Genomic DNA, 12,163 nt, shown 5'->3' with positions numbered 1-12,163 from the left:
TGGCTTCCACACATTCCCCAGGAGGTCTCCCGGCCAAGCAGCCCCGCTCTGCTTCGTTTTGGCAAGGTTGCTATTTACCTCTCAGCCCTGCCCCGGGACATAACTCTTGTATAGAAGAGCCGTGTTTTTTTTTTAAAGCATATAGAAAAAGTTTTCACGTGTGCAAACTGTAGAGAGTTCGCCGTGCCTATAGGAATGCCTGTGAGTGTGCAAATGTACAGAGATGCATGTGAGAAAGTGCCTGAGACAGGTAATTCTTGCCAGAATGGGTCTTGATTTCTGGAATCCAGCCTGAATGTGGACGAGCGCACAAAAAAACCCAGTGTGCACACCTGCGCCCGTCAAGACAGCGCAATTTTTGTCTGTGTAGTTTTCCCTTGTCTAACCTTATTAATGCATTTTTGGTGCATATTCACAAGTTTGCTCAAGCGCTCAGTACTTAACCAATTTAAATGCCTGTGTGTGTTTCTTGAAATCTGGTGTGTGAACAACGCACAGGACGCCTTATATCCACAGGGAAAGATGCATAATAGAATATGGGTTTTCCAGACCTATATATACTTCCCCAACATTTGGAAGCAACTCCTGTTGATATTTCCGCACCCTTCCCTGAGAAGTGAAGTTGCCTGCCTGCATTTCTTGATGTCAAAAAGCATGCATCACGTTCGGTCTCTGCGGATCTGTGCCAAAGAGTGAAAGATTTGGCAGGAGGGATCTAAGCAATCGCTGCCAGCTCCATCCCTTGACCCGAAGGACCTCCCCCCCCCATCTGTCCCCCTTACCATTTCGACTGCCCGGGGGTCCAGCTGGCTGGGGGGAGCAGGCACCGAGAACTGGATTTTCTTCCGCTCCTTGGGGTCCATCCTGGAGTCCGCCACGCTGCCCGTTCCGATCCCAGCAGGAAAGTCTCCCGTTCTGCAGCTGGGGAGGTGGGCGCTCCTCCTGGTCTCTTCCCAGACCCTCTGGATCAACCCCCTCTGGCAAGGTGTACCGCCCCCACCCCTGCCCCTCAGTAGGAGTGCCCTGTGCCAACTTCTGGCTCTGCGCAAGGGAACTGAAGGTGGCAGAGCAGCAACCTCATTCCTGCTGGGCTGGGAACTGTAGGTAGGTAGGGGAGGGCAGGAGGAGGCAGAGAAGGGGAGGTGGGAAGGGGGTGGGAGGAGGGGAAGGGAGCGACGCTGGGTCTCACTCCCTCCTTCCCTCCCCTGCAACTGAATTATTTAATCCTTTCCTCCCAGGGCAGGTAGGCATCAGGACTCTGCCTCCTAACAAGCCCTCGGCTGGGTGCCCATTAAAACAGATGCCAGATAAAAGACACCAACCACTCTGGTCGTTAACCCTTTTGTGCATCAGCAAGCTGGGGGGGGGGGACTTCAGGCAGTGGGAGGCAGCTTTCTGGGCAAAAGCCCCACTCGCCAGCCTGGATTTTGTTTTGCCTTGGGGGCAGGTCTCAGAACACAGGAAATTATTTCTTGATTTCTTTACTTCACTGATACCCCACCTGTCTCCTGAGTAGGGTTGCCAAGCTCCAACCTCCAAGTAGTAGCAGGAGATCTCCTGCTATTTCAACTGATCTCCAGCCGATAGAGGTCAGTTCCCCTGGAGAAAATGGGCGCTTTGGCCATTGGACTCTATGGCATTGAAGTCCCTCCCCAAACCCCGCCCTCCTCAGGCTCCGCCCCCAAAATCTCCCACCGGTGGCGAAGAGGGACCTGGCAACCCTAGTCCTGAATGGGGACGCAAAGCAGCTTACATTGTGCTCCTCCTCCATTTTATCCTCCCAACAACCCTGTGAGGTAGGTTAGGATGAGAGTGTGTGAGTGGCGCAAGGTCGCACAGCGAGCTTCCACAGCAGAACAGGAACTTGAACCGGGGTCTCCCAGATCATACTTCAACACTCTGACCATGACACCACACTGGCTGTCAAATAAAGAATAATGGGGATGACTAGGGTTGCCAACGTCCAGGTGGTGGCTGGAGATCGCCTGCTATTACAACTGATCTCCAGCCGATAGAGATCAGTTCCCCAGAGAAACTTGGACTCTATGGCATTGAAATCCCTCCCTTCCCCAAACACTGCCCTCCTCAGGCTCCGCCCCCAGGTATTTCCCAACCCTGACCTGGCAACCCTAGGGATGACTGAAGATGTGAGAGGACTCTGGTATAATTGCAGCCGCTGAGCCCCTACACATTTGGGGAAAAGAGAAGGCTGTTGAGCTCCAAAACCTTAATTAACCTCCAATACCAGGATCACTATACAGAGGAAGGCTCTGGCAAACCACCTCTGTTAGTCTCTTGCCTGGAAACCCTATGGGGTCACCATATGTCGGCTGCGATTTGACGGCACTTTACACACACAGAGAGACCTGGCCTTTACCTGGACAGCCCAGGACAGCCCAATCTCATCAGATCTAAAAGCTAAGCAGGGTCAGCCGTGGATAGTGTTTGTATGGGAGACCTCCAAGGAATACCAGGGTTGTGACACGGAGGCAGGCAATGGCAAACCACCTCCAAACGTCTCTGGCCTTGAAAACCCTACGGGGTTGCCATAAGTCAGCTGTGACTTGCCAGCAAAAAGCCCCCCCCCCCAAAAAAAGACCTAAAGTTTGACCAGGGCTGGTTGTCCACAAGTGGAGGGGCCGTGGCTCAGTGGTAGAGCATCTGCTTTGTATGCAGAAGGTCCCAGGTTCAATCACCGGCATCTTGTTAAAGGGACTAGGCAAGCAGATGATGTGAAAGACCTTCCAACTGAGACCCTGGAGAGCCGCTGCTGGTCTGAGTTGTCAATACTGACTTTGATGGACCAAGGGTGGGATGGGAACAGTTTCATGTGTTCACCTCTTTCTACCAGTCATCAGCAGTACAGGAGGTGACTGGTGTTTCATTCCTGGGCTCACGCCAAGCCAAGCCTCTATGGGAAGGGGTGGATGAATCTTGTTTCAGGTGACAGAATACTTTGAAACAGTCCTGGCCTCGACACCCTGGAAATTAAGCACCAAAGCTGTGGGGGAAGGACTTTACGGCTATGAATGACAATCGGGCGGAGATCACTTAAAGCTAACTTTGTTAATAGACAACTTGCCAAATTCCATAGGTCATTGTTGAAATTGCTCAGGGTGTTTTGAAACATACCTGTGTGGTTCTGCCATGCATAAGAAAGGACAGCCCTTCCTGGGACTATTTGCCGCAGATGGGAGGGATGGTGTCACTAGCCCATAACAGACAAATTGAACAGCTGCCCTGGAGAGGTTTTGCATAAGGTTGCCAACCTCCAGGTACTCTGAATAACCAAGTTACCTATGCTGAAATCAACGTAGTTGCAACCAACAACAGCACGAGGGCTCATAAATAAAAAACTTCTACAAGGAATAATTCCAGAAAGTTCTATAATAATATTAACAACAAAGGCACAATATCACAACTACAGTCCCCTCTTGGGAATTATTCACAGTCCAAGATAAATCTAAAGTCCAATTTCCTTAGGATTCCAAAAGTGTGAACGAAATTAGGTTACATCACCAAAAGTCCAAAGAAAAGGCAATTTCAGGATGGGATAATTTCTCAGGGCGAGGCGAAAGCTCCTGTTCCTTGTGGCCCCAATCCAAAATGGGTCCGTGCAAGCTTGAGGATTAAGTTTGAGCAATGCAACTCCCAGAGAACGTTTAATGGACACGATCTGCATCAGCCACATGAGGGGAGGGTAAGTCTCCGAGGCAAACCATCCTGCACTGCAGGTGGTACACCTGACTGCCAGTTACGGTTGCCAATCTCCAGGTGGTCCTGGAAGAAACCCTGCCCTTCTCAGGCTCTGCTCCCAAAATCTCCAGGTATTTCCCTACCTGGAGCTGGCAACCCTACTGCCAGTGGCCTAGGGTTGCCAGGTCCCTCTTCACCACCGGCAGGAGTGGAGCTTGAGGAAGGCGGGGTTGGGGAGGGGAGGGACTTCAATGCCATAGAGTCCAATTGACATAACGGCCATTTTCTCCAGGTGAACTGATCTCTATTGGCTGGAGATCAGTTGTAATAGCAGGAGATCTCCAGCTGGTACCTGGAGGTTGGCAATCCTACAGTGGCCTCCAGGGCAAGAACCCTCCTGTCCTAGAGGGACAAAGCAATGACCTCTTCTCACCCCTTGGGTATGTGACAGGGCAGTAAGGCTCAAGTGTATCCCAAAAGGGCAGCTGTGTTTGTCGGAGCAAAATAAAGCAAAAATCCAGTGGCACTTTAAAGACTAAAGTTAAAAGCAAAAGTGGGGGGGGGAACCTCTTCCAAAAAACCAGATTAGGTAAACTGAACTAAAAATGAATTTTAATCATATAATTAATAATAATGAAATAATAGTGAATAGGCAGCAAAAACCATAAAAAATTGTTCCACTGCAAATATATCAATTTATCAATATGGCATATAAACCATTGAACTTGCTTTATCTGCCATACTGTTAAATTAGTAATTCAATGGTTTATCTAGTAGTTCAGTGGTTTATTTACCACATTTTTAAATTTATATATTTACGGAGGGTCAATTTTTTTTATGGTTTATGCTGCTTACTGGCTATTATTTCATTGTTATTAATGACATGATTAAAATTCATTTTTAGTTAGGCTTTTTTTTTTTGTATATTTCTGGGGCCTGTTGGTTACTTCACCTTACAGACTAACAAACATTTATTTCAATATGAGCTTTTGTCAATAAATGGATAGATAAGACGTGAGCAATGACTCACAAAATATTCAAGCAAATGTCGTTAGTCTTTAAGGGGCTCCCGGACGTTTGTTTTATCGGGTGTCTCCCACTCTTTCTCAGTTTCTAGGCTCTTCACCTGTTCATTTAGGAAGCAAAGGAAAGGGGATAACACCTATGGGGAATTGGGTTGCCAGCTCCCAGTTGGGAAATACCTGGAGATTTTGGGGGTGGAGCCGGAGGAAAGCAGGGTTTGGGGAGGGGAGGGACTTGAATGGGTTGTAATGCCATAGAGCCGACCTTGCAAAATGGCCATTTTCTCCAGGCGAACTGATCTCTGTCACCTGGAGATCAGTTGTAATAGCAGGAGATCTCCAACCACCTCCTGGAGGTTGACAGGCCTAGTGAGGAACCACTGAAGAGGGGAACACAGTTTTCATCTTTCACCAACCTACCCAATAAGATGCAATCACTGTGTGGGGGGGAATGCATTATGCAAAATTATTTTTCACTTAAGACAGGAAACATTTTGAACTGCCCCCCCTGCCATGCTCAGTTGTATAGGCTCACACATGTGTGAGGGATTGCTCCATCCACAAACCAAGGTCAGCTGGGTGAAATGCTTTGGTGATCCTTGGCAGACACACTGGCCATTTATGCAGGGTCGATTCTGATGCTCGCTCAAAGCTGCTTTTAAAAACCCGCCCTTTAAAATGCCTATTCATGGTCCCCATGCAAGAGGAGAAATTCCAGCCCCACTCGCCTGCTAAGCTGTGGCTGTGATTTTTCATGGTTCCTTCAGTGAATGCTTCGATGCGGGGGCGGAGTAAATACAAAAGGTCCGTTAAAGGAACTCTTAAGAAATGTGAAGCAGGTATGCCCTGGCTTTGCAGTGACGGCTAGAATGACGGTTCAGCGTGAAGAAATTAAAAAAAATATGAGGGCACTTCAGCCTGGAACGCGCTGCTAATTTCCAAGCATAAACGGCCACTGCACGACAGGATTTCTCACATCTGGCTCAGGAGTGATGAAGGAAAGGATATAAAATTCTGCACTAAATACTACCTTCCAAATTTGTGCAACATGGTTGCAGAATCACAGAACAGATATTTATTCATTTTTTATTTCTTTACGGCCCCTCTCTGCCGCCAATCCACCCCTCTTTCCATCCCCTACGCAAATCTTTCTAGCACCTCCGTTTAATTTCAACTCTATGACTGCATCCTGACAGAGGGCAAGTCCCACTGAACAAAATGGGACTTACTCCTGAGTAGACCCGCACAAGGTTCCACTAGGGATGGAGACTGCCACATTTTCATTAGGTCTTATACAGCACCACGCACATGACCGACGTCAAAGGAATATTAATGGCCGCTGTCCTCAAAATGGCTTGCAAGGAACAGTCCAAGACGTGGTAACTAGAGAATGTTGTCCTGAGGAGATGCTGCCGTCAATAAGCAAGCTTGCAGGCTCCAGCTTAATCTCTTTTGCTCAATAGCTGCATCCTTCCCCCTTTCTTTTGGCTTGCATATTTGTTCTGGAAACTCCTGAAATAATAAAATAAGCACTAGGAATTAGGCATGACGCAGCGGAAAACACTTCTTAGCAGTAACTTAACCCCAGAAATCTGGACAACTGCAGCAGAATTAGGGGTGCCAGCCTCCAGATGGGACTGGGGATCCCCCAAAATTACAGCTCATTTCCAGACTACAGAGATCAATTCCCCCGGAACAAATGGGTGCTTTGGAGGGTGGACTCTGGGGCACTATACGCCACTGAGGTCCCTGTCCTCTCCAAGCTCCATGCTAGCGTTGCCAACCTCCAGGTAGTGGCTGGAGATCTCCCGCTGTTACCACTGAATCCCATGCGACAGAGATCAGTTCACCTGAAGAAAATGGCCGCTTTGGAAGGGGGTCTCTTATGGCATTATTCCCCATTGAAGTCCCTCCCCTCTCAAACCCTGCCTTCCTCAGGCTCAACCCCCCCTCCAAATCACCAGGTATTTCCCAGCCCTACTCTATCTTCAAATCTCCAGGACTTTCCCAACCTGGATCTGACAGCCCTACTCTGCCATCCCCAAACACCACCACCAAATCTCTTGGAATTTTACAAGCCAGAGCTGGCAACTCTAACCAGAAGCCGGGAGAGAAAAGGGAGTTTCTGAAGAAGCAAAGTAAGCCATGCATTAGAGCAGGGGTCCCCAACCCTTTAGATCCTACGGGCATCTTAGGAATGCTGACACTAGATGGTGGGTGCAACAAAACCTTCGAACAGCAACTAAATGAATTCAACTAGGCAAGTAATAGCCACAATAGTTTTGTTTTCTGTATGCCTATGGTACAGTTTGTTCCTTTATGTTTGCGGTAGTGTGTCGATCTTATGCATTTTGCCTTAGAATGTAGTACCTGGAGGTTGGCAACTTTAGCCAGACCCACAGCTAGGGTTGCCAGCTCCGGGTTGGAAAGTACCGGCAGATTTTGAGGGTGCAGTCTGAGGAGGGTGGAGTTTGGGGAAAGGAGGGCATAATGGTATAATGCCATAACATGGTATAATGCCATAAAGCTCACCCTCCAAAGCAACCATTTTCTCCAGGGGAACTGATCTCTGCCGCCTGGAGATCAGTTGTAATAGCAGATCTCCAGCCACCACCCGGAGACTGGTAACCCTACCAGCAGCCCTGATCTTGACCACTCAGTTTTCCCAATAGAAATGTCACTGAGGCCGCTTAGGTAGGGTTGCCAGGTTCCTCTTTGCCACCGGCAGGAGGTTTTTTGGGTGGAGCCTGAAGAGGGCAGGTTTTGGGGAGGGGAGGGACTTCAATGCCATAGAGGCCAATTGCCAAAGCGGCCATTTTCTCCAGGGGAACTGATCTCTGTCGGCTGATCAGTTGTAACAGTGGGAGGTCTCCAGCTACTACCTGGAGGTTGGAGCAACCCAAAACAGCACTATAACAATGTAATGCAAATAAGTGAATTTTATAAAGTGCAAAAGTGAATAAATATATACAACATATACATATACAAATAGGAGTACAACCAGATACAAAATTTGCAAAAGCAATCCAATAAATATGACTGTCCAAAGGATATCACAGTTCTCAAATACAAAAGGTAAGTCAAAGTATGTAATCAATAAGGAAACTTTTGATGTGAAAGTCTTTGAATGTTTCCAGATTATTTTTAGGTTTCAGTTATTGGAGCAAAGCCACAGGACAAAGATGTCAGACGTGTCGTCTAGATCTCTGCTACCTGCGCAAAGCAGGTGTGTGTGCTGCGTAGCTGCTTTGCTCTGGTGGCAGCTGAGTTTCAAGTAGACGCTGCACTCATGTGAAGACCCCCAAGGGGGGGCTTTTGACTCGCTGCCCTTTAAACCAAGCCCACTGTCCTAGCTGTTCTAGTTGTCTAGTTGCTGGAAAAAGGGAATAATTCCAGAGAACATCTGGAGTTTCAAAACATTCCCCTACTGCAGCAGCACCCCAATGTACCTATTTAGCATTTAGGAGAAAGCGTTTGTGTGTGTGTTGGGAATCCCCACAAAGGTGCTAGAAAAGATGGAAATCTCCGAATCTCTCTCTTTCCAAGAGATTCTTGGGCCAGCGACAAAATCCGGTAATTTGGCGGACACGATTCATTACAAAACGCTTAGGCTGGCTCAGAAGGGAGGGACCTGAGGCCTCAGCCGATGAAACTCTGGGAATTTTGAGGCAACTCGCCGCCTCTGTGGCCGGCTTCCAGCAGTTCCAGCAAGAGGAAAAATATTTACCCTAACAGAATGTCCGGCCAGCAGCTCCATACTGACTTATTTAGACCTGTACTGGAAAAAATAAGAAAAAAAATAGTTGTGGGTCTATCAGGGAAGCAAATCTGCCCACTCTTTCTCTGCATTTTTTTTAAAACTGTAAATATTCCACAGAGGGCTCAAGGCCATGGACTTGGCTGTATTAGAAAATTGCCAGAAATTTGCTTTGCTCAAAACAGGAAGCATACGTAAGCTGCAGCCACAGAGGTACAAGAACACAGAAAAGTCCTGCTAAATCAGACCAAGGGACTACCCAGCCAAGCATCCTGTTTCCAGCAGAGGCTACTCAGATACCTCCGATAATAATTCCAGATGGGTAATAGGGTGGCCAGGTCGTCGTGTCCCCCCCCCCCCACCCGGCCACCGGCAGGGGATGGACTTGCAGCAAAATAAAACAGTAGTCCAGTGGCCCCTTAAAGCAATCAACATTCTTTCCAACAGGAGAGGAATGTTCCCAAGAGGCCAGTTTGAAAACTCTTTGCAACACCTGCCTTCCCCCTTTCACTGCTTTTCAGACTTTAGTATAAATTCATCAGCCTTATGGATGTACACTTCATGCGCCTGATTAAGTGAGCTCAGACTCACAAAAACTCATGTTGAAATATATTTTGTTGGTCTTTGTAGTGCCACTGGACTCCTAGCTGTTTTCTGGACACCACTGGAAGCACACAATAAAAGCAGGGCTGCAGTGACTCTCCGCGGCTTTCTGGTCCCAGCGCCTCATTTTCAGAGGCAGGCACTCTCTGTACCTGGAGGTTCCAATGAGCTGTCATGGCTAAAAATATTTGCAGGCCTCTCCTGTGGCCCCTGGGCATGTTTGCTTGGGAGCAGATCCCAGTGAATTTAGCAGTATGTAGTCAGTCTGCTTCACGTGAACGTAAAAGACTGTTGCAAAAGACTGTTCCTTGGTGCAACATGGTGCAACACTAAACTGTCTTCTGCTGGAATCGCCCTTGCCAGGTTAACTTTATTCACTTATTTCAAAGATTTACCTCCTTCCCTCTCCAGAATCTGCCAAGGCAGTGTGTGTGTGTGTGTATATCTCTATCTCTATCTATCTCTATCTCTATCTCTATCTCTATCTCTATCTCTATCTCTATCTCTATCTCTATCTCTATCTCTTTCTTTCTTCTTTCTTTCTTTCTTTCTTTCTTTCTTTCTTTCTTTCTTTCTTTCTTTCTTTCTTTCTTTCTTTCTTTCTTTCTATCCATCTATCTATCTACCATGTATGTAAAACAAAATAACTCAATAATCCAAATAAAGAAAAACAGCAGAAAGCAAACCAATAGGGTTGCCAGGCCCCCCCTCTCCACCGGCAGAAGGTTTTGGGGGCAGAGCCTAAAAAGGGTGGGGTTTGGGGAGGGGAGGGACTTCAATGCCATAGAATCCAATGGTCAAAGTGGCCATTTTATCCAGGTGAACTGATCTCTATCGGCTGGAAATCAGTGGTAATAGCACGAGATCTCCAGCTAGTACCTGGAGGCTGGCAACTCTACAAACTAATGCCACGGCCCCGCGAAGCTCCTGCCGGTGGAGCTGCGGGGCCTGGCAAGCCTATACTACCTGGAGGCAACCCTAGGGCAGATACTGGGAAAAGTAGAGTTTGAGGAGGGAGCTCAGCGGAGATGTGATGCCATATGGCAGGGATCCCTAACCTTTCTGAGCCTGCGGGCATCTTTGGACACCTTTGACACAGTGTGGTGGGTGCAGCCACAAAATGGCTGCCACAAAACAGCAGCCTCAGGAGGTGATGTCTTGGCATTCGTGAGACACCCATCCTCCCAAATTTACTCAGCATTCCCCCCCTCCAGCACCCAGCTGAGCAGCAGTGGGGAGACAGGCTGGAGGGTGGGTGGTCTCCCTATTTAGTTTCCAGCTCCTGGGGTGGGACATTCCTGGAGATTTGGAGATGGAGCTTGGAGAGGGTGGGGTTTGGGGAGCGGAGGGTCCTGAGCAGCCTATAATGCCATAGACTCCACCCTCCAAAGCATCCACTTTCTCCAGGGGAACTGATCTTGGTCGTCTGCTGATCAGTTGTAATTCCTGGCGATTTCCAGGCCCTACCTGGAAGTTGGCAACCCTAGTTTATCAGATTTTTAAAAATTTTATGTGGACAGACACAAATGGATTACTAGGGTTGCCAACCTCCAGGTGGTACCTGGAGATGTCCCTCTATTACAGTTGATCTCCAGGCGACCAAGATCTGTTCCCCTGGAGAACATGGCTACTTTGAAGGGTGGATTCTATGGTATTATATCCTGCTGAGGTCCCTTCCCTCCCCAAACTCCACCCTCCTTTGGCTCCCCCCCAAATCTCCAAGTAGATCCCAACCCAGAAGTGGCAAACCCTATGGATTTCTGATCCTGTGTCCCACTATGGAAAAAACTTGGATGCCTCTATCCTAGAGTTCCAGGGAGCCAGGCTGAATCCTGAAGAACTCAGCTGCACATGCCCATACCAGCCCCTTTTATAGAAGACTTGGCCAAAATGCAAAAAGAAAAACAGTGATTTACTAGGTACAAGTACTAGAAGATAAGAACTGTTCCTGCTAATTTGATGGCTGCTGTGCCATTCATGCATTCATTATCCTTTGGGCTGTGCTTAAAAATGACAGAATTGTCTCCCAAGAAAGGAGAGGTTCTGTGATCCAAATCCAGCACATCTGTAGCTGCATATAATATATTCTGTTAATCATGGCATATGGGCAGAAAGCCAGGCAGGCGCACCCAAAATCTCAGTGTGGTGTAGAAGTTATGAGCGGTGGTTTTGAACGGTGGACTCTAACCTGGAGAACCAGATTGGATTCCCCACTCCTCCACATGAGCAGTGGACTCTAGTCTGGTGAACCGGGTTGGGTTCCCCACCCCTACACATGAAACCAGCTGGGTGACCTTGGGCTAGTCAGAACTCTATTAGAGCTCTCTCAACCCCACCTACCTCACAGGGTGTCTGTTGTGGGGAAAGGAAGGGAAGGTGATTGTAAGCTGGTTTGATTCTCCCTTAAGTGGTAGAGAAAGTCGGCATATAAAAACCAACTCTTCTTCTGGAGAACCAGGTTCGATTCCCCACTCCTCCACATGAGTGGCGGAGGCTAATCTGGTGAACAGGATTTGTTTCCCCACTCCTACACACGAAGCCAGCTGGGTGACCTTGGGCTAGTCACAGCTCTCTCAGCCCCACCTACCCCACAGGGTGTCTGTTGTGGGGAGGGGAAGGGAAGGAGGTTGTAAGCCAGTTTGATTCTTCCTTAAGTGGTAGAGAAAGTCAGCATATAAAAACCAACTCTTCTTCTTCTTCTTCGACCCTGGAAAGGAGGAGAAGGGAAAAGGCATGGACAGTGAAGGTCAGAGTGTATGAGGTAGGAGAGCTGTCAGTTTCTATTGGGCAAGACAGGGGTATTCACACAAGGATGCCAGCCTCCAGCTGGCATCACCTCCAGTCTACAGAGACCAGTTCCCCTGGAGAAAATGAATGCTTTGGACTCTGTGGCATTTTACCCCACTGAGTTCCCTGTTCTCCCCAGGCTCCATCTCCAAATCTCCAGACATTCCTTAACCTGGAGCTGGCAACCTTACCACCAACCCCCACCATCCCCTGCCAGCAGCCAGGGGGAACCTGGCAACCCTACACACACAACAGGCCACATGCAAAGCAGTCAAATGCTACTGAATTCACACAGCTT

The 12,163-nt window shown here is 48.2% G+C and overlaps 1 protein-coding gene across 1 annotated transcript in view; it reads right to left on the bottom strand.

Moving 5' to 3' along the window:
- The window catches only part of PPP1R1B (protein phosphatase 1 regulatory inhibitor subunit 1B), a 72,454-nt gene extending 71,587 nt beyond the window's left edge, over positions 1 to 867 (bottom strand). Inside the window, exon 1 of the mRNA XM_056863859.1 lies at positions 783 to 867. Within this exon, the coding sequence (XP_056719837.1) occupies positions 783 to 863 (81 nt within the window). The 5' untranslated portion in view covers positions 864 to 867. The remainder of the gene's footprint in view (positions 1 to 782) is intronic.
- Between the last annotated feature and the right edge of the window lie 11,296 nt (positions 868 to 12,163).

The sequence above is a fragment of the Euleptes europaea genome, chromosome 18 (assembly GCF_029931775.1).
Source record: "Euleptes europaea isolate rEulEur1 chromosome 18, rEulEur1.hap1, whole genome shotgun sequence".
Classification (NCBI taxonomy): Eukaryota; Metazoa; Chordata; class Lepidosauria; order Squamata; family Sphaerodactylidae; genus Euleptes; species Euleptes europaea.
Note: the sequence above shows the minus strand (reverse complement) of the source record. Positions and strands in the feature narration are given on the sequence as shown.